The sequence below is a fragment of the Elephantulus edwardii genome, unplaced genomic scaffold, assembly GCF_000299155.1.
Source record: "Elephantulus edwardii isolate Elephantulus edwardi_28Jun2011 unplaced genomic scaffold, EleEdw1.0 scaffold00263, whole genome shotgun sequence".
NCBI lineage: Eukaryota > Metazoa > Chordata > Mammalia > Macroscelidea > Macroscelididae > Elephantulus > Elephantulus edwardii.
The window spans coordinates 1,639,865-1,663,118 of NW_006400013.1; the positions used below are offsets into that span (position 1 = coordinate 1,639,865).

General features: G+C 38.7%; 1 protein-coding gene across 1 annotated transcript in view; it reads left to right on the forward strand.

Moving 5' to 3' along the window:
- The window catches only part of RAB8B (RAB8B, member RAS oncogene family), an 87,147-nt gene extending 71,998 nt beyond the window's left edge, over positions 1-15,149 (forward strand). Inside the window, exons 3-8 of the mRNA XM_006899610.1 lie at positions 757-817; positions 5,693-5,770; positions 7,262-7,351; positions 8,557-8,622; positions 13,757-13,807; positions 14,553-15,149. Coding sequence (XP_006899672.1) covers positions 757-817; positions 5,693-5,770; positions 7,262-7,351; positions 8,557-8,622; positions 13,757-13,807; positions 14,553-14,645 — 439 coding nt within the window. The 3' untranslated portion in view covers positions 14,646-15,149. The remainder of the gene's footprint in view (positions 1-756; positions 818-5,692; positions 5,771-7,261; positions 7,352-8,556; positions 8,623-13,756; positions 13,808-14,552) is intronic.
- Positions 15,150-23,254: the final 8,105 nt, after the last annotated feature.

Consider the following 23,254-nt stretch of genomic DNA (forward strand, 5'->3'; position numbering starts at 1 on the left):
AATATTGATTTCCACACCTCCCTGCCCACCCCTGAATGCCAAGGAAATTTAACTTCTTCTAATTGGTTTGCTTTTATAAACATAATTAGGAAGCTTTGCATGTACTGAAAGTGGTTTAATGGCATGCTATCAGCTTAGAAGAATGTATGCAAGGGTGACACCGTTTTGAGGTGTTGCTTGTGTTATAAAGTCTTTGTAAACATTTCCAAGGATTCTATGTTCACCGCCAGCCTCCTGTTTATTAATGGGCTCCATAGCTGAAAAAGTCTTGAGGCGATCCATTTTTGTGCGCTCTGGAGAGCAGAATTTGCAGAGTAAAGTCCAGCTCAGTTGTTCACTCCATGTGGAAATCACTTTTTCAATGAACAGAGAAAAAGGTCTCAATCATTAAGCATTTATAAAAAGAATTGTAGCTACCACTAGAAGCCCGAGAATTCAGACCTATTCTTGATTCCCTCCCACATGTGTCTAAACTATTATCACTTGCCAGTTTCTAGCAGGACCCTTATATTTTCTAGTTACTGCTTTTATTGTCTATATTTTTCACCCACGTCACAGTGAGCTCCTGACAGGCTTTAGGGGCCTCCACTGTCTCCACATGGCAGACACGCAGCAGATCCCCTCTGTGCCTTGTTCCCCTTTAAACCATTGCATTAGCGAACAGACCAGAATTTTATCTGCCACAGCTTCGAGTCTCTCAGTAATGCTGATGATGGTGACTTCTGAAACCACTCTCTCCTCTGTCTCACATCACAGGGACACAGCGGGCCAGGAAAGATTCCGAACAATTACGACAGCGTACTACAGAGGAGCCATGGTGAGTGTGCTTTAGAGTTTTGATAACTCTTCAGGTGAAAGTGAAGTATAAACATTCATTTGACGAGACGAGGGAAACCAAGCTGGGGTCTAATGCAGTGGAGGAAAATAGATTTCTTGATATTAAAACAATGACATTTGAGGAGGTTTTGTTAAGTTTTAAGTTTCACAATCATATACTTGGTCATTATTCTTCATAATAATATTTTGTTGATGTTCTGGAACTTCTTCACATGTTCTGATGTGATTATTTTCTTGATTTTTCCATTTATTAAGTCCTCATGCCAAATCGTGGCAAACACAAGCCAGTGAAATGACCAAGTAGTCATTTCCTGCACCTTCTTGTCACTCAGCCCTACAACTATCTGCTCTTATCTCTCACCAGCTTCACAACATCCACCATTCATTTGTGGCTGCTCCATGGTCAGTACTTTGCTAACCAAAAAAGTAACGGAATTGTCTATGCAATGAGTCATAAGAGTGTGATGGATCGTAACCAGTCAGTCCCCCTGTGCTACATTCAGATATTACCCTTGATAGTTTCATAGCTTGATTATTCACCATCCCAAAATGTTTCATCTGTTCAGTCCATTTACTTTGCTGCTACCTCTGGGCAGGTGCTATGTAGTAGGAGTAGAATGATAAGATAAGGCAACCTTGAACCTTGGGCCCAATCCAGGACTTTGATCTCCAGTTTTAGGCCTAAGCCCTGAGTTTAAGCTGAAGTCTTGAATTTTTTGTGGTTTCTGTGAAGCTGAACACTGTGACACTGATGTGTCAAATGTGTTAATGGTTACCCATGGTGGACAGTGTTTGGTGGAGCTCCCCGATTAAAACGAGCTTGGAAGCAGGAGTGGCATCCACTTTCGTAAATAGCTTGCCTCCAGAAACCCTGTGAACCTGGAGAAAGGATGAAAGTCTCACAAGTGTTGAGGACTTTTGTTCACAGGGTCGCTATGAATCGCCTGAGACTCGACGACACTTAACAACAACAGCAACAACATTTATTTATTTATTTTAATTTAATTTAATTATTTTTTGTGTGTGTACTGTCAAATTGGATCTGACTGGTACAGAGGAGATTGCCCCTCCTTCAGCAGAGCATCTGGTGAATTCTAATTGCGTACCTCTGGGATTATAGTGCAGCTTCTTGGCACTAGGCCATGAGTGCTCCACTTGAAGTCTTGAATTTTTGAGACCCAATTTGCTCAGAAAGTTTGAAGGTTGAGTAGTTGAGATTATGAGGCCAGCCTTTAGGGTAGCAGCTGCCACCTTACTCAGCTCAGTACTTGAAAGGGTCTCTTGCTCAGGAGAGAGTGGTGCATGGGAGACAGAGCAGAAGAGCATGATAGCCATCTTCTTGTCTCCAGAAAGGGGTCATTGGGATCCATAGATCCCTTCATTATCATGCTGCTCTCCCTTCTTTCTCGGCTGCCACTCGGTCTCAGTTACGGGGGCAACAACTAATATCCAGAAAAAGTGTCAAACGCATTGTTATCAAGTTAGAACCTACTCATAGCTGACCTTCCCTTAGGTCCATGGCTGTAAACCACACAGAAGGAGTTAGCCACTGGTAGATCTGAACCACCGTTGGGTTAGAAGCACAGCTCCCAGTGGACTGTGCCACCAAAAGGATAGTTGTTGTCTGGGGCCACTGAGTCAAGTAAGACTCATAGCAACCCTGTGAACAACAGATCTGAACTGTGCTCTGTCGTTTTCCATCCTTATCATCCTTGATATTCTTGAGTCCATTGCTGTCGTCACTGTACCAGTCCGTCCTATTGAGGGTCTTCTTCTCTTTTGCTGACTCTCCATCTTTCTAAGCATGATGACCATTTCCAAAGAATGACCCGACCTACCAGCATGCACAATTTGAGATGAAGCTTTGCCATATTTACCCATAAGGAGGACTTTGGTTGTACTTTTCTCCAAAGCATATCTGTTTGTTCTTATATCCATAGGATATTCATTCCTCTTTTCCAACCCCACGACTCAAAAGTCATCAGTTCTTCTTCTGTCATCCTTATTCATTGTCTAGCACTGAGATACATAGAAGGTGATTGGAAAGACTATGGCTTGAACCAGGTGCACCTTAGTCTTTAAATTGGCATCATTGCTCCTTAGTAGATTGTTGTTGTTAGGTGCCATCAAATCGATATGACTGATAGTGACCCTATGAATGTCAGATCTGAACCCTGTCCTATCCTGTGCCATCCTCATCATCTCTGACACACTTGAGCCCACTGCTGCAGTCACTGTGCCAGTCCATCTCGTTCGGAATCTTCCTCTCTTTTGCTGACCCTCCTTTCCAAGCATGGTGTCCCTTTCCAAGGAATATCTCTCCTGGCAACAGGCACCCCCTTTTAAATTGTTATCTTCTTGTATATTACACACCACTGAGCATTGTATATATTTTTTCCGTATATCACCATAATAATAATAATATTGCTGTTGTTAGGTGCAGTGGAGTTAGAACCAACTCATAGCTGACCCTCCAGTGGGTTTTCAGAGGCTGTAATCACACGGGAGAGGAGATTTCTCCTGAGGAGCAGCTGGTGGATCCAGATTGTGGGCCTTTGAGTTGGCAGCACAGCTCTCTACCGTTAGGGCCACTAGCACTCCCCATCTTGAGGTTATACAGGTTTGTTATTTTAAGAAAGAGAGTTGCCAGCTGCTCTGTTTTCATTTAGATTGGAATCAAAGAAGGAGGGGCTTCCCTTGTATGCTAGGAAGAAGTTGGTTGGTTTACTTCCTCCAGGAAGGATTAGAGAGGTAAATAAAAACATTGTCACAGTGCACAGTATTAAGAATGTAATCAGTATCATTAAAACTGTTGGCACAAAGAAAGAGCCTCTTGACAGGGATGAATTGGAGTCATTCACAGGCAGTTCTCACTAGAGGTGTTTGGTGGCACAAATCTTCCTGCTGCCCAGTGTCTCCTCTTCTGGGAGTGGTGCACTGACATCACTTCACTTCGTGTTTTCACCAGTGGTAGAGAGGTACACCGAGAATGTGGAAGCAAATGCACTGTTTGAATGTCCAGTTCTAGTTTATAGTGTGAAGAAGGAGACCCGTTGTTTTAGATTTGGAGATTGTCCAGTTTTGTTTTGTTTTTGTTTGTTTTTTTTTTTTCACACATCTGCTACCTAATCTTTCCTCACATTACTTCAGCACTTCAAAGAATTAGAAATTATTGCTCTTATCTATTGTATGATCTTTTCTATTTTTTTAACCACACAATATCCTTTTATTCTATTCAAATAACAGCTTCTAGCTCTATTATATGTCACATATTAGACAATTAAGTGTTTTGGAAATCTAAGTTTCCACAACATTAACCATAATTAATTAAATATAATTAGCAGAAGATCTTTTCTAATTTCAGAGTAGGGATTTTTGTCTCCTTTGTGTCCTATAAAACTGGACTATATGAAGAAAAATGTGGCATCAGACTCATCAACAACTCGTGTTATACAGATAACACACCTAGCTTGCTTAAAGTGAAGAGGACGTGAAAAACAGCCTTCAGTATATATTACATTTCAAAATCAGGAAAAGAGCTGGGCCAACAGCTCACCACTGGATCAGTAGGCAACATCTTCATAGAGGAAGAAGTGATTGATATTGATTTCATTTTACTTAGATCCACAGTCGACACTCATGTCAGGAAGTGAAAAGATGTTTTACATTGGAAAATCTGCTGTTGCAAGGGCCTCTTGAAAGTGCTAGGAAAACAAATGTCAGTTTAAAGACTAAGGTGGACCTGATCCAAACCATGGTCTTTTCAGTTACTTGCTTTGCATCTGAAAGTTGGACAGTGACTAGGGATGACAGAGAAGAATTGAAGTTTTAGAATTGCGATATTGGAGAAGAGTGTTGAAGATCTCCTGGACCGCCAAAAGAACAAACAAGTTGTCTACGAGGGTGCTTGCTCCGTAGGGACTAGGATGGTGACATGTTGTCAAGAGGAACCAGTCCGTGGAAGAGGACATTGCGCTGGCAAAGGAAGAAGATCAGAGACAGAGAGGAAGACTTTCACAAGATGGATTGACGCTGTGACTGTGGCAGTGCACTCTGGCATATCGGAGATGGTGAGGATGGTACAGGATAGGGCAGGGTTCATTTCTGTGTTCATTGGGCCATTGTGAGTCATAGTTGGCTGGATGACACCTAACAGCAACAACAGCAGAATGCCAGTGCCCACAGTAGTGCCTGGCACATAGCTCAATAAATGTTTTTTGAATGAACAGCGAACAATAGGTTAGTGAAGTCAGCGGAAATTTCATGCTTAGAAGTGATTGTTCTGCTCCACTAAGTCTTTTGGCAATCTTGGGTCTGTTAAGTGAGGTGTGGAACTGTCTGTTTTCATTGGTAGACACTATTCTCAGATAAATAGTAGTGTGTTGATCAGTCCGTACAAGAAGAACTCATACTAAATGCAGTATGCTTCCAGTCATACTGAAGGAGTACAAAGGGAGACAATTTCCTATTGAATTAAAAAATGTAAAGTAGCGGTGATTACCTCTTACTCTTCACATTATCCTGCTTTAACTTAAAACACTCAGTACCAATCATGCCAATTCTTATCATGTGAGGTCAGGTGGAAAAGACGGATCACCTTTATGATAATCAGGAATTCATTAAAGTTTAACAGTGAAAATGTTAACAGTTATTTATTTATGTGGAGAGATAGAGGAAGAATTTGTTTATTTAATTCTCTGAAGCTTTCAAATGTTTTATGAATCCCTTTAATGAAGAGGAAAAAAAGGACAAAAGGATAAAAGATTTCTAGAGGGAAAACATACATAGACATCAATATTCTGCTGCTTTAAAAACATAAAATACTAACTACCCTTTGTGTTCCTCTCTCATCTAGGGAATTATGCTGGTCTATGATATCACAAACGAAAAATCCTTTGACAATATTAAGAATTGGATAAGAAACATTGAAGAGGTACGTACGGAAACCAGATGATGATTCCGGAGATGTGAGGGCTGCTGGGTGGGTGCTCTGTGAGACTGGCTGCCTCTGGAGATAGCTGAGAGCTGAGAGGCTGAGCATGGGCGGCGCCAGAGCTCCTGGGGGGCTGGGTCCTGTGCTGACCCCTGACTTCTGCCTGGTGGGGGCAGACAGAGGAGAGTTCTCACAGAAGTTTAAACTTGGACTGGGGCTTGAAAGCATTTAATCCAAATCCTCATTTTACACATAAGACAGCTGAAGTGAAAGAAAAACAGATTTGTTTGTACTAAAACATTATTTTAAAAAAGTAGAAAACCCAACAAAATCTTTGTGTCAAGGCCATTCCAGATCTTACAATGATTTGATTTTCAAGACTAAATTTTTAGGGACAGAGACTGCCCTTCTTTCTCCCAAGGAGCAGCTAATGAATTAGAACTCGCAATCTCTTGGTTAACAGCCAAAGTTTAGTCACTGTACCATAAGAGTCCCCTTTAAAAGGAGAGCTCACTCCCAATGCTTATCAAGTCAGAAACGACTCGTAACCGGCTCTCCAGACGGTTTTCAGAGACTGTAAATTGTACAGGATGAGATTGCCCATTTTTCTCCCAAAGAGCCACTGGTGGATTTGAACCATCAGACTTAGTCTTTTTTTTTTTTTTTAGATTTCACTACATAAACGTTTATTTTTTTATAAAAAGTGTGTAACACCAGACTACTTTTAAATCCATTAATTTATGAGACCATTCTCTTTTTTTAGAATACACATTGGCATTGAAACAATTTAAAGGACTGTAATCACTATCTACAACAGACTTAGTCTTTAGTTTAGTAGTGCAACTCCCTATGGACTCAGCCACCAGAGCTTCCTTTAGCAGGAAGTGGACGAAAACATCTGACTGCCCAGTGCTGTGTGCCTGTCAGACTTTTTAACCAGCAAAACTAGCAGTAGCTGCACTGTCAGTTTAACGTCTTCCTTTAACCTTTTCTCCATTTTAGACATTTAAAAACGAGGTCTATAAATTTTGTTTAATTCCAGATCGATAATATTATGAGTTTTCTACGTATTCACCTTGTCAGAAAGAAACGTGATGCTGAATTAATTTTGTGCCCATGTCTGCCAGGCCCTCAGGTCCAAAGTTTCCTGGTTTTTAGAGATTTTTCCTTCTTTGACTCTTAACATATATTTGGATCTTTTATGTTTGTATGACCATGTCTTTTTTCTCTGTTCATGGGCAGAAAGAGAAATTAGAATGAACTTCCATAGCCTTTGAAAAACAGTTTGCACAGGGCTGTGAAGGAGTTTATGTGGAAGCCTCTCCCCTCCTCCTATCTTCTAAACTCTTCTCTGAATCAAGCCTTGTTTTGAGTGAAAGATGATTTGTCTTATTAAATTTATGAATGTGTTTCTGACAGGTTAGAATTTCCCTATTGAATAACTGGTTTTTCTCAGGCCCTTTTTATAACATACTCTTTTTCTCGCTACAGCATGCCTCTTCAGATGTTGAAAGAATGATCCTTGGTAACAAGTGTGATATGAATGACAAAAGACAAGTATCAAAAGAAAGAGGCGAGAAGGTAAATTTCAATCATATACTTAAAAGGCCACAACCCACACTAATTTTCATTGCATTTATTTTCGTATTTATTTATTTATTAAGTTTTAAAAACGTTTCAATCATTTAACATCATCAACAAAAGAGATGTAAGCCATAATTGAGGGGTGAATTAGTATTCCAGGTCCAGCTCTGTATACTGTGTGGTCATGACTCATTCCTAAAGAATTTGCTAATGTTTTCTGAGAGATACAAATTGGTCCTTTTCAAGATTGCTTCAGCTTCCAGTTCATGTTGTTTCTTTTTAAAATCTGTGTTAGAATGTCCAGTTTTGCAGTTAATGTAATCCATTCTCTTGGGAGGGGGGAAGTATTAGGATAGGGGATGTTTAAACAGCAATAATTTTTCCAGCTCATTATTTTATGAAAGAATATTTTAGTGTAAATTAGTTGTAGGCCACTATAGATAACTTTTTATAATTAACTAAGATGTGTATGCAATTACAGGCCATTTATGAATATGTCTTTATTCTGTGCCCAGGATGAGAAAATGGTCTGTTTTATGTATATATTTACTTCTGTGATATTTTGTACATTGATTTTCATTTTGCTCATTTACTGGAATTTTGTTTTGACTTATTTTATGGATCTATGCAAAATGAATTTTGCTTTCTATTCTGAATGACGCACTTATTTCTCCTGAAAATATCCACTTACTATCGGTGTTGTGAATGAACTGGACTCTTTTTGAGAACTGATAAAAGAGTTCACAGTTTGTCTCAACTCTGGAAATCAGAGCAATTACTATTTTGACTTTGTAAAATTTTATTTCTATTATATACTAACTTATTTAAAAATTATTACAATCAGTGTAATAACTGTTAGAGAATTATTATTTGGTAACAGATAAAAGAAGCCAGTAAATTGCAAATTAATGGTAGAAAGGGCATCACTCTCATCTTTTTTCTTGTTACAAGAGATCTAAAAGTACAACAGATAAGAAGTACTTAGTCTGTTTTAAATGTTTTTCTCTCAATTATGGTGCTTCAAATAAATAATTTCATTCCAGACTTAATAGAAGAAGATAAAGTTATTTGAAAAGCATGGGAATTCCAAAATAGACACCCTATCCATGGGTCTAGGAGAAATTTATACACTCCCCCCCCACACACACACACATCAATAAGCAACTTTAACTTAATTTTTATGCCTCTATTTTGCCTTTTAGTTAGCAATTGACTATGGGATTAAGTTCTTGGAGACAAGTGCAAAATCCAGTACAAATGTAGAAGAGGTAAGAAAGAAAATCACTAAGTGAATGACTTTTTGTGTGTGTGTGTGGGGGGGGTGGTGGTGTTTCCGTTTCCGTTTTTTTTCTCTTTTTTTTAATTATTATTAATTTCAATGAACATCTACAGAGATTTTGGAATTCCATTCATTCATTGTTGCACTTTTCTCCCCACCCCCACCCCCAGTTCACTCCTCTTCTTGAAAAGCAAAAGAAAAATTCCTTCATTGGTACACGATCCCCACCCCCATCCCAAGTATACTCCACTCTGCAACTCTCATTCCAGACTCTTATGATAATCATAATGCCCTAAAATATATTAATTTTAAACTATTCTCTCCCTCATCAGCTTCAATGCAGTAAACAATTTATCCAGTTTTTCTCAGTCTTACCCCCACCCCAATGTCAGCCTCATTCTACAACAGTGGCACCATATAATATTTGTCTCTTTGTGACTGAGAGATTTCACTCGGCATAATGTCCTCCAGGGTCACCCATTTTGAATAATATTGCATGAGTTCCTTGTTTTTCAAAGCAGCATAGTATTCCATTGTGTGAATATACCACAGCTTCTCTATCCATTCGTTTGTTGATGGACACTTAGGTTGTTTCCAACTCCTTGCTATTGTAAACAAAGCCGCAATAAACATGGGTATGCATATATCTGCTTGGATGTCATTTATGGTCTCTTTAGGGTATATTCCCAGTAGTGGAATTGCTGGGTCAAATGGTATCTCTATTTGCAACTTTTGAGAATGACTTTTTAGACACTGACACCAATGTTTGGATGCCTGTGTTCCAGCACCACACAGAGCCTTGAGTTGACACATCTCCATTTTGCGAACTTTTTATGCTTTTGACTTTTACATGAACCCTGGTTATTTAATTTCTAACATCCATCTCCCACATAGGGTTTATTACATTGCTCATTTAAGATTGACTGAACAGAAGATGAGTTTTAAGTGCTGCTTAAGTTCTGTTTTGCCCTTTGGGAAGTAGGAATTGCTGAACTAAAAGACCAAATAATGTCCTGTGCTCATTTATTGTCATTCAGGAAAAATAGATCCCTGGATAAAAAATTAACGTCAGGCTTGGTAAAGTAGAAAGGGTCAATGAAAAATAGGAAGACCCTCAGTGAGATGGTTTAGTGGATACAATAAAGGGCTTGAACATAGCAGTGATTGTGAGAATGGCACAGACTGAATAGCATTGAATTGCTTCTCTTGTACACAGAGTTGGTTTGAGTTGGAACCAAATTGAAATTACCTAACAACAACATGTTATCCTGTAGTAGCTTGTGGTAGAACAGCCTTATTTTCATCCCTGTACTCTCTCAAGAGATGATTAAACTGTTATTTTATTGAAGAGATTCCCTTATTCAGAGTAGATCTAAAGCATGAGACACTCATTGAAACACAATGGCGTTTACTGGCAATCAGAAAATGTGTTTATCTGAAAGTAATTTTACTGTAAATTTTCAGTCAGTGAACATTACAGAAAGTATTCTAAGAATATTCTTCACCAAGGACAGACATGCTTAATAGCATTTTTTAAAAAAACAAAACAAACAACTTTTGATGAGAAAATACTCAAACCTTTAAAGAGACATTTTTAAGAGGATGTTAGTAGAAGGAAACCATTTGAATGGTCAAATTCACCAGCTCATACAAATGTAAACTAGTCAGTCTCAGAGAAAGCCTTTCAAAACAAGACTAACTCAGGAACTTATAAGAAAATCATTAATTGGCTAGTCTTCACTCAAGATGAACTTCAACTCACAACTCACTGCGGTGCCTCAGAACTGAAGCTCATAGCTGATTGATCCTGTAGCAGTAAATCACATGAGAGGAGATTACCTCTCTTTCTTCCTCAGCCAAAACCCAAACCTACTGTCATTAACTTGATTCCAACTCATAGTAACTGTACAGGACAGAGGATAACTCCATCGGCTTCCAAAGGCTTTAATGGGAGTCGACTGTTTCATCTTCCGAGGAACAGCTGAACCAATTGAACCCACTGCACTACCAGAGTTCCTTGGGTTCACAAACCAAAACCTCACTACTGTTGAATCAGTCCCTATTTCTGGTGACCCTCCAGTCTAGTGACTGAGTTTTCATGACTGTGAAATCTTACAGGGAGAAGCCTGTCTCACCTCCTCCCATGGAGCTTTCAGTTATCAGCCCAATGTGTAGCCCACCACAGCGCTGGGCCTCTCCTGGCATCATAAACAAAAAACAAACCCACTGCCTAATTCGGACTCATAGAGGCCTTCTATTGGGTATCCAAGGTTGTAAATCTTTAACAAGGAGACTACCCATGTTTCTCCCTCAGAGCATCTGGTACATTTGAACCTCTGATCGTCCAGTTAGCAGTGCAGCACATTATGCTCCCTTGGAATCACAAAGGGGAGGGTTGAATGAAGCATGAAATTGGCTACCATGAAATACATACATAATAGTTATAAGAGTTAATTGCAAAAATTCATCTGGGCACAGAAATTTATAGTCATAGTCCCATTCGACTCAACACATTGTTGTGCATTTGGAACTGACTCATAACTGACTCTCTTGCGGGTTTCTGGAGGCGGTAAATCACACAGCAGAAGACGGTGCTTCTTTCTCCTGCAAAGTAGGTGGTGGATTCGAGCTTCCACTTTTGGGTGAGCAGTGAGACTCCCTCTCCTCTGGACAACAGAGCATCTCACATTTCAAGATGCTTACAATACAGATTGTAAAAACATTTAGTTTGACATAAAGCTTTTCTTGAGGATGTCTGGTACCAATGTTGGCACCAAAACACCTTCCTTAGAAACTGTTCCCTCAAGTGAAACTTTCCTAGCTGCTTGGGGAGGTTTTGAGAACAAGTGCCCTAGGTCTTTTTCCTGAGACTTTGTTTCTGCATCCCTTTCATGAAACGAATATTTCTTAATTTGTGTTAAGACCCCCTCCTTCCACATGCTGGCCACATAAAGAGCCTTGAAGGCAAGGCTTTCATAACTTGTTTTAATTCCTTTGAAACAAGAGAAATAGGGATTTCATTTATTCTCACTAATCTGGTCAAAGACCATGGAAATGTCTCTTTTGCAAAACTAGCCATAAGGGCAATACTGTATTTCTGTATAAATATGTGTTAGCACATATAACTCATATAACACTATATTGATAGTATCTTAACATTTAATTTCTTAGACCAATCACAACGTGTAACATTTTGACTAAATTTGTTGTCTTTTATGTACCATCAAGTTGCCTGAGACTCTTAGTAACTCTATGTACAATATCTCTGAAGCCTGCTCTGTCCTAAGCCAGTCTCACTAACTTGGACACATCTACCTCCATTAACCCAGTTACTATATCAATCTATCTCATCTGGGGTCTTCCTCTCCTGCACTGTCCCTTCACCCTTTCAAGCATGATGACCTTCTCCAAGGACTGGTCCCTCCTGGTCATGTGTCCAATGTGAGACAGAGCTTCAAAATCCTAGCCTCCAAGGAGCAAATTTATTTCACCCTTTCCAAGATCAATGGTGAGACATAACTGACCTTATAGGCCAGTCCACAATAACAAAAAGGTTTTTGCTTTATTTCAAAGAACTGATTTTTTTTTTCCAGGTTAGCTAATGGTTGTTAGGAAATAGGAAGCCCCTACTGGTTAATTTATAGATTCACTGATGAACAAAAGAATATTTGTTTCTGTTTACTACAAAAGAATTCCCCTCCATAAGAGAGGAGAATCTCCTTAATCAATTTTAATCAAAAAGGGCTCTGTCACTGAATGGCCAGCACAGGTTCTGTCCCCCAGGTGAACTCTTGTCCTGGCTTAACTCAGCCGTAGGTCTATCAGCACCTTGCACCCTAATCACAGTGGTGGCTCCAAGGGGCACTGAGTTATAGAAGTGTAAAAGCTGTTTTTTTAGCCAGATACTCCACAAAAGGTAGTAGTTTAGTTTCGAAGTGTAGCTAGCCTCAAAATCTGTCTTGCAGCTTACTTAGAAACCTCGATTCCCAGGTCACCTGTGTGACACTGAGGTGCTGAGAACAAGTAGTGAAAGGAGTCAGCAGTTTGTTTCCATTTGAAAGAATCCTTTTCCTGAACATTGTGTTTGGATGGTCAGGTGTCACTGGCAGCAAAGTGTCTGCTAGAACAAATGGGTTTAGTCTGAACACAACCTAAAAAGCTTCAAGATTTCTTGACTCTGTAGAATGAGGATACATTTTAAGAAACACTTGGTTCAGGTGAGAGCACATGACAGGGAACTTATTACTGAGATTGATCAGATTCACTCTCCCTCCCTGTGATTTGATTTTGAGGATAGGGAATTTAGTGGAGTTCCAGCAACTGTTAGGCTTTGAAGGGATTAAAACATGGTGGCCAGTGATTAAGTGCTCAACCGCTATCCAGAAGGTCAGTGGTTGGAATCTACTACCTGCTCCAGAGGAGAAGGAGAGAACAGTCTGAGTCTATGAAGACATAGCACTGGAGCCCTGTGGACTTTCCTGCCTCCTCTAGGGTCCCTGTGAATCAGAATTGACTGGACTCGTCAGAAGTGGGTTTGGAAAACATGGACAATTTGAAGCATAATAAGGGGTCTCCAGTGAGAGAATGAGAGCACTTGGAAAAAGAGACAGTCAAGAATAAACTATAGATATTTTTATGAAGACATTTTACAGATATAAAATCATACATAGTAATTCAGTCAGTGACTTCTTGTTGTTGTTCGGTGCTGTTGAGTCATAGACGACTCACAGAGACCCTATGAACAAAAGGCCTGAGCACTCTTTAATACCGCCTAGATGGGGTGTCCTGTGCTCCAGCAACTCAGGGGTTAGCTCAGTGAGCTTCGGCCCTTGAGAGGCTCTTGGTCTATTGAAGAAGTCACTCCTATCTCAACAAGTGTCCTATTAGAAGCCTGTACCACGCCCTACGTGGAGAAGTTACTGAGGGATGAATGCATGAATGACAGTTGGATAACACTAGAAAAGTGGGATATAGAGCATTCGTAGTATATACTGTGGTATTTTTCTCAGTTAAAATGTTCCAAGAAATGTTTTACAATTAAGTGATGAAAAATTTCTGTATTCCACTCTTAAAACCATGATTTCATTGTATAATGGTGATTTTTTTTTTTTTACATTTTTTAGGCATTTTTTACACTTGCACGAGATATAATGACAAAACTCAACAGAAAAATGGTTTGTATTTTATTTTCATTATGATAATTCTATTTGGCCTTTGATAAACTTACAGTATTATAGTTACATTAAACTCGTTTTGTATGCCCCCTCCCAAGCCCACCTTACCTACTCACCTAGTCAAACTGTGGTTCTTATTTTTGTCACCTGTTTTCAGTTCTTTCATGTGGCTTGCCATTGAATTTTTATAAAATTAATCATGGCACAAATTAAGGTTTTGAACTAAAATGGTCTAGTTTGACTTTTTTTGTGATAGACATTTTTATCTACATATTATTATGACTTTGAAATTAACATCTGCTTAATGTGCAAATATCTCAGTAATAGACCAATAGGGCAACCTTGGAGGTTTGCTTAACTTAATTCCTGACTATAGTTGTAAACGTTATGTTAGCCAGCTTTTGTATCTCTAACAACAGTATTGTCTATACCAGTATCTTAACATTGTTTCCATCATTAATCTTGAAACTCTACACTCACTGGCTATAATTTCATTAGACTAGAAACTAGAGCTTCCTATCTAATATATTATTAATATACAATGTGCTGCCCTCAAAACATTTTTCTCTTTTTAACCCATAATTTCCAAAGAGAAAAGACCCAACATTGGAGGCTAGCTGGCTCCTTGTCTAATACAATGGCCTAGAGAATACTTGGTGTACAGTAGATTTGGTGTATTTTAGGTAATTGAGGTTAAACTAGAAACTCTCCTTCCATTGTTGGTAATCTTCCCTCTCTTGTTTAGAATGACAGCAATTCATCAGGGGCAGGCGGACCAGTGAAAATAACAGAAAACCGATCAAAGAAGGCCAGTTTCTTCCGTTGTTCGCTACTTTGATGAACTCGTTCTGAGAGACTTGCAGCACACCCGAGGAACCTTCCCTGCTTCTTTGAAAGCACAGGTCACCCAGCCTCAGAGTCACACCACCCGGCTGCTGCTGAGAGCGCCACTGAACCTAGACCTCTGGACACAGAATGCCAAGCGGCCTCGCCCTCAGGGCCTAGCAAAATAACAGGCTCCTTTTTCAAACGCGAAGCAATGAAGTGGAGACCCACGCAGGACTTACCCTGTTTTTCCTTTGTTTTATTGCCTGTTGCAGAAGCTGCTATCTTTCTTTTCACTTTGCACATCAGTGTTAGCCTTTTCCCTGATCCGGCGCAGTCTTAGGGTTGTATGCACTTGGTTTTGTCTCATGAAATTCTAGACAGATTCATGCAGTGGGGAATATTTAACAAAAAGAGTAGAGTATATAAAGCAGAGGCTAACAGACTAAAAGTAAAGAACATATGGTTCAGTTCTTAGGGCAAATGTTACTGCACTAGTAACATTTCTTTTAAGGGCCGTGGTTTATGATTTTTCTTAACAGTCATTACAATTCTGGTAATGTTGGTTTTAAAAATTCATAAAAATGCCAGAGGCCACAGTTTTCTTCACATTCTTTAGAGCTTTGTCCCTTTTTGACCTATTTGCCACAGAGGGTCTGTCTGGGTAGCTGAAAGAATCACTTTTTAAGTTTATTCCTTCTGCCTGACCTAGAGAAACTGCATTTAGAAATCTTCATCTCACTTTTTCTAAGATTTGTATTGACTGTTCTCTCTCGTGTTTGACCAAGTTGTCCAGAACATAGCATATTTGAACATTGTTGTCTCTTCTTGTCAGCTGCTTTAAGGTGAAGGGAGTGTTTTTTTTTCAGCAACTGTTTATTATTCTAACACATTAGAATAATATATCATTCTCCCCCTCTTGGGTTTATCCTGGAGCTTGCTTGTTTTTATTGTATCACTTCCTACCATACCCTCTGTCTGAAGAGTTAACAAGAGTTAGATTTAGATTTTAGTTTGCAGAAAGCTTACCTGTAGAAAGAGATTAACTTGCTGATATAAATTTCATAGAGATAGCTCTTGGTGATGATGGTGATGATGATAATTTTTATTTTTCTTTTTATTTGGAAGGAGGGTGGTATTTCTAAAAATAAAAATAATTGACCTAGGGCAACCTCTAGGAAAAGTTTTGCCTTTGAATTGGGATAAAAGCATTAGCAGGATTTTAGTTCTAAAACAGCTGTGGTTTAGTAATTGAACCCAGTTCTATCTGCTCAGGCTCATTGTTGTAGAACTTAGTCTCATCAATGAGACCAACGCCAACAAAAAGCTTAGCTGCCTTTCTCAATGAACAGTGGGACTGGTAATACATTTTGTAGATGGAACTATCAAACAGGTATTTAATATTAATTTTTGTGCCAAAATTTAGATCATTATGTCACTGCTTTTATTACAGCCTTCGGTGTCATATTGCAGAAGGGGATGATAAAAAGACGATTAGGGAAAGGAATCTTGGTGTTTTAGCTACTATGCCTGTTTTGCTTCACATAGAGTACCATAATGCTGGATAGTTAAGAATGGGGACTGGAGATGGAAATAGATTGCTTGTTACCACAGAGAATTTTTCCAATTATTATGTGCAGTTAGAATGCTTAGACCAATCAGCTTGTCCTATTTGTTTGAAAACGTATGCACAGTTTAGTAGCAACAAGTGTATCAGATCTGGTTTAGATGGATCCCACATACTAAACTTTCTGTTGACAATTCCACGTCCCTGTTTATGTTTTTCTAGTACATGGCTAGGCAGTTTTTTAAAAAGGGTAGAGAATTTAAAGCCGAGGTTGAGATACAGAAATTAAAAGACCATTTGGTCTCTTGCTATTCCAGTAGAAGCAATAGTGTCCAATCTCAAAGTTGACCTTAAGCCTACCATTTTTAAATCAGATGAATTTTTTGGAAAGGAAAAAGATTTTCTTAGAAACATCTTGGATTCACGGATTTTCTGAAAAATATACAAGTAGTTAAGCCTTCTGGACAGTAGCAAAATACTTTCTAAGAGGCAAGTGTCATGACACCACATATGAATGTACTTCTCTTAGTAATTTACCTCTGACTATTTGGTGTCTTAACACTTTGGTTTATATCTCAGGGCTTGTCTGCAAACCAAAACTGACATATTCTGTGGTTAACTTCTTTTTGTTGTTGTTAACAGAATGCTTTGCTTTTGTTATATTTCTTCTCTATTCTTTTGTCTTAAATGGGTTAATAACTAGTCTCCATGAACTTCCCTTTGAAAGAGCCTGTAAAAAGTCAGATGAGTCTAAACGTGTTCTTTGAAGTAGCAGCAAATTGGGGGTATATGTTCTGTTATATATAAAAAAAATGTCCTTGCTATTTTCTTACATTTAGCTATGCTAAATTGTATATAATTTGAGCTAAGACCATAGGAAATTCACCTTCTGCATGGTAAAACAACCCAATAAATATTCCACTTTGCTTAATAATGTACATATACTGCATTATTTTTTCTATTTGTAGATTAATTTAGTGGCAGATAATTGTCTGTTCCCTGCTGAAACAGAAGAATTCTAGTTTTGTGTGAACATTTTTGTGGTCTTATGGATAAGGTACATCAAGAGTTTTGCAGCAGTATTAGTGGTTCAGTGGCTGCACTTTATAATCAGTGTGCTAACTTTTGACAATGATTGGACTGTAGACCTTTTCAGATAGAGTCTGAGAGTAGCAAACAATGGAAATGTGCTGTAACTGAGTAACAATATACATCAGTTGCTTGTAAAATGTTTCACTGGGAACTTATTTTAGCTGTATTTTAAGTCAAACAGACTATGAAGAATAACCCACCTGTGCATCAGTTACTAGGTGCTGGAGGGTTTCTTACTATTTACAGGAACATTTTGTGTGGTCTTTGTTGTAAATTTTCAGAAGACTATATACTCTTACTTTGAAGGACTATTTTTTAATTATACCTCATTTAACTAACTAGTGTTCTAATATCTGGTAGGAAAACAGTGAGCCAGCCAAGAAGCAGTCTACAAAATCTACATATATGTTTTGTTTCCAACTAAAGGCATTATTGGGAAAGGTAGGAGGTATTTTAGTTTAGAATAGAGTATACATGACTTAACAATAGTGCAAAAACATGTATTCTTTCCCTGTCTTCATTAATGGATTTAGCTGTGCAATATATAAACTTTTGCCGAAGTTTCTATGTCAGAGATTATAATTCCATTTTACAGGTTCTGAATGTTGAAAATTTGTCTTAAGGCTTATAAAGTTCATCCTGTGATCAGTAAGTGATACATATACGCAATTTTATTTTTTTCTAGTTTATGACTTGGACTCCTTAATAAATTTTGTTTTTGATATTTACAAGTGAACGTCTTAAGATTAAATTTTTAAAACTGTGTTTCATTATGTTGGCTTACTTAGCTTTGACTTTTAAGCGCTTACTTATGTAACCAAGATTTCTTTAGAAAAAATATTAACAGAAAAGATATTCCTTTTTCCTTCTTGTTATATCCAAAAAAAGAAAAACAAAACAAAACAAAAGGGGTTCTAAAATTGAGATCCCTTGACCTGGAGAATAGTCTAATAAAAATTTCCAAATTCTAGAATAATGTAATTTGGCACTAGAATCAGGTTCAAGGTTTTTTTTTAATGCTAATAAAAATGAATGGCTGTCATATTCACTACGAAAAACTTTAAACAGCTGAAATAGACACAAAGTTTACACACAGTTATTTCAGAGCAATTTTCAGATTTTACTTTGTTTTTTTAAATCCTTGTGCCACATTCAGTTGCATTTTTGTTGCCAAGAACTAATTGGACTTTTTTTTTTTAAAAGTGAATTCAGTTATTGTTGTTCATTCCTATGGCCTGCCAGGCTTTATTTTGTTTGCAGCTGACAGAGCAAGTATTTTAATGCAAAAATACCATAAACTGACTAAAATCATACCCCTAAAGGAAAAGATCTAGTTTTCCCATGAAATTATCCTATTATGTGTGGTTAGGCACATTTTCTTTTTTGCTCTAGAGGCTTAATTAATGTGGAAAGCTCCTGCAGATAAAGTGGACCTATCTTATGTGGTTAAACTTGTTTAAGCCAGTTCATTAACTGTGTATTGATAGTGATGCTGTGGGGTTTTCTTTGTTATTGTTTGGTTTTTTTTAATGGATTTTATTCCAGGCGAATCCCTTTTTTTTTTTTTAACAGTACTTTTCATCTAAAATAAAGACTACATAATGAAAAGCTCCCTGAGTCACTGAAATGAATCTCACCCTTCATATTGTCTTCCCATTTGCTAGATGTATGTCTCTAAACATGATAGACTTGAAATCTTTTAGCAAGTAACACAGTCTGCCTGCATCTGCCTGCACCTGCCTACTCTAGTGATTTGACCACTCTGCTTGTGTCAATACCTAGTGGTAACCTTTTCATTTCAAACCCACCAGCATCTCAAACCGTCAAGGTTCTTCTCAAGTTTCGTATTTCCTTCCTCTCATTCTTGGAATACCTAGCTTTGATCTCCTGCCTGTAGGAAAACGTACTAATTTAAAGCCACTTTGGTTTCCACTCTTGACCACCTCTGGCCCACTGTGGATTCAGTGCCCTACATTCTTTCCACTTTGAGATCTTTACATTTATTTGGTCCATCTCTTCCCCTTTTCCCAGATTTGCTAACTTCTGGGCTGAGACTGAAGGAATAGTGGATGTTAAATAGCAAAACTTCATAAATTTGGATTGAGTACCTACAACCAGGAGAAGATAAAATAGATGAATGGGATCTTCTAAGAATCAAATCCCTATGCACATACAAAAACTTCTCCAACAGGGTAAAAAGGGAAGCCACAGACTGGGAAAAAGTATTTGGTAATGACATGTCTGATAAGGGACTTATATCCAGAATTTATAAAATACTTGAGCACCACAACAAGATAAAGGTAAACAAGCCAATAGAAAAATGGCACAGGATATGAACAGACACTTCACCAAAGAAGACATTCAGATGGCTAACAAGCACATGAAGAAATGTTCAAAATCCCTAGCTCTAAGAGAGATGCAAATTAAAACAATTATGAGATATCATCTCACCCCAGTCAAAATAGCAAAATTTAACAGAACAGCAAGCAATAAATGCTGGCGAGGTTGTGGAGAAACTGGAACCCTTATTCACAGTGGGAGTATAAAATGGTGCAACCACTGTGGAAGGTGGTATGGTGCTTTCTCAAAAAGTTGCAAGTGGAGATACCATTTGACCCAGCAATTCCACTACTGGGAATATACCCCAAAGAGACCATAAATGACATCCAAGCAGATATATGCACACCCATGTTTATCGCGGCTTTGTTCACAATAGCAAGGAGTTGGAAACAACCTAAGTGCCCATCAACAAATGAATGGATAGAGAAGCTGTGGTATATTCACACAATGGAATACTATGCTGCATTGAAAAACAAGGAACTCATGCAATAAAATGGGTGACCCTGGAGGACATTATGCTGAGTGAAGTATCTCAGTCATAAAAGGACAAATACTGCATGGTGCTACTGTTATAAAACAGGACTGACCTCGGGGTTGAGGAGAGACTGAGAAAGATGGGTTCAATAATGTATACTGCATTGAAACAGATGAGGGAGAAAACGGTTTAAAAGGGTTATGTGGTTAGGTATTTTTGTCATGACAGGAGTCCAGAACAAAGGCTGCATAGTGGAATGGACCTGGGGGAGGGTTTGTAAAACAAAGAATTTTACTTTTCCAAGAGGGTAGTGTACTAGGGGGGAGGGTTGGGAGGGGAAAAATGTGTAACAATGAATGGAAATTCAAAGTCTCTGTAAATTTTCATTAAAATTAATAATAAATTAAAAAAATACAAAAAAACTTGGATTGAGTACCCTTTTCAGATGCTTTCATAGCACCTGTACTTGCCTGTCTGGTTTCCCCCACTAGATTGTAAGTTTCATGGGGACAGAAGTATCTGTTTCATTGATGTACCGAGGTACCTAGCACTATGCCTAATATACTTAGTGTTCTTAGGTGCTGTCAAGTAAGACTCATAGCTATTCTATGAACAACAGATCTGAACTCTATCTTATGCCATCCTCATCATCTCTAACATACTTGAGCCCATTGTTTCAGTCACTTTGTCAATCCATGATGTCCTTTTCCAAGGAATTGCCTTTCTTAGAAACGTGCCCAATGTATGGAAGACTAAGCTTCACTATCCTTGCCTCCAAGGAGCACTCTGGTTGCACTTTTTCCAAGACCTATCTGTGTAATCTTCAATATTTTTTTTCCCAACACCACAACTCAAAGGCATCAATTCTTCTATCATTCTTACTCATTGTCCAGGTCTTTAGATACATAACAAGTGATACAAAAAGAGTATGGTCTGAATCAGGAGGACTTTAGTCTTTAAACTGTTGTTCCTTAATAATTTGGAGAAGTCCTGACAACAGACTTACCCAGAGCAACAACATGTCCTGATTTCCTGGATATCTACATCAAAAGAGTTGATTGTGGATCCAAGTGAGATAGAGTCTTCTTCTCTCCACCAATCATGATGTTGCCTATCAGTTCAGGGGTGAGTATCTTTGTTGATAGATATTTTAAATGAATATATAATTGTCTGAGTAAATATAAATTCATTAATACGGCCAGAAAACAGAAAAGCTCAAGTGCATCCATTAATAGTAATGTAAAAACCTTATTTGATAAGTTGCTAAAATGAACTATTATTCCTTGCCCCTTTCCTTGTCAAGTCTGGAAGCATTCTCAGTCATCTGGCCATATCACCTACCTCCTTCCACCATCATCTTTTAGGGATTTAGCTGTCTACATCACTTATTTTTAAGGTTGTGGGAGAAAGTAAGTTTATAAAACAAAAGGGTTGCTACTCAAATTATCCACTGTAAACAGAATTATTGGAATTAGCATAAAAGTGCTTTGTAAAATAATCTCTCTCTTATTTAGCTCATTGCCAATTGAGTCAGAAGGCTTTTTAAATCACAAGGGAGGAGACAACTCATCTTTCTCCCTCTGAGCTGCTGGTGGATTCCACTACCAGGAAACTGTGGGCTTCGGGATAGCAGCACAACTCCCTACAGGTTTGTTGTTAGGTTCCATCAGGTTAACCTATGAACAACAGATCGGAATCTTGCCCATCCTGCACCATCCTCATGACCTCTGATATGCTTGAGCCCATTGCTACAGTCATTATTTCAAGCCATCCGGTATTCTCTGACCCTCTACCTTTGCCAACGTAATGTTTTTCCAAGCATTGGTTCCTCCTGACAAGATTCTCTAAGTATGTGAGACAAAGTTTCATCATCCTTGTGCAACTCAGTACCACAAAGCCACCAGTTGTTGTGTGTGCTTTCAACTTGAAACCAACCCACAGCTGACCCTCCTGCAAGTTTTCAGAGGCTATTAATTTCACAAGAGGAGACTGTCCAGCCTTCTCCAGTAAAGCAGCTGGTGGAATCAAACCACACAGCACAGCTTCTCACCATGAGGCCACCAGAGCTCCCCCTTGATGGAGACTAGAAGTCAGAGATTGATGAGGAAGGAGATGTTATTATTGTCAGAGATTGATAAGGTTGTTTTGTTGTTGATTGCCTTCGAGTTGAGCACGACTCATAGCGACCCTATGAACAGAACAAACGTCCTGAAGCCCCTCTACAACTATTGACATTTATCAAAGTTCATAGAGTCTCCAGAGGCATGTTGTTTAGGAAGTGGATGCCACTCCTGCTTCCAAACCTGTCATAGAATGTTATTGGTTGAGTCACCTGCGATGCATAGTGACCCTATGTACAGCAACTCTGAACCCTTCCCTGTCCTGAGCCAGTCTCACTAATTCTGACACACCAACCCCCATTGCCGCAGTCATTGTATCAATCCATCTCTTCAGAGGTCTCCCTCTCCTGCGCTGTCCGTCCACCCTTCCAAACATGATGTCCTTCTCCAAGGATCGGTCTCTCCTTGCCACATGCCCAAAGTATGTGAGGCAGAGCTTCAAAATCCTAGCCTCCAAGGAGAGACTTGGTTTCACCCTCTCCAAGACAGACCAATATTTGTTTTCTTGGCAGTCCATGGTATGTTCAAGACTCTTCCCCAGCACCACAACTCAAAGACATCTATCCTTCTGACATCTTTAGTCATAGTCCAACTCTCTGAAGCATAACAAATAATTGAGAAGGTCATGGCTTGGATTAGGCACACCTTTATATCTAGACTGACATTGTTGCTCGTCAGCACTTTGGAGAGGTCCATGACAGCAGGTTTTCTCAATGCAATTTGTCTTTTGATTTCCCAACTGCTGGTGTTAATTAAGAGTGTTAATTGTGGATATGAGCAAGCTGTAATTGCTAACAACCTCAATCTTTTCTTCATCTATTACAGTGCTGCCAGTTGGCCCAGTGGTGAGAATCTTTGTCTTCTTGATGTTGAGTTTCAATCCATATTGAAGACTACAGCCCTTACCTTGTGCAGCAAGTGCTTCAGGTCTTCTTCAGTTTCAGCAAGCAAGGTTGTGTCATCTGCATATCGTAGGTTATTAATGAGCCTTCCTCCAACCTTGATGTCACACTCCTCCTCGTAAAACC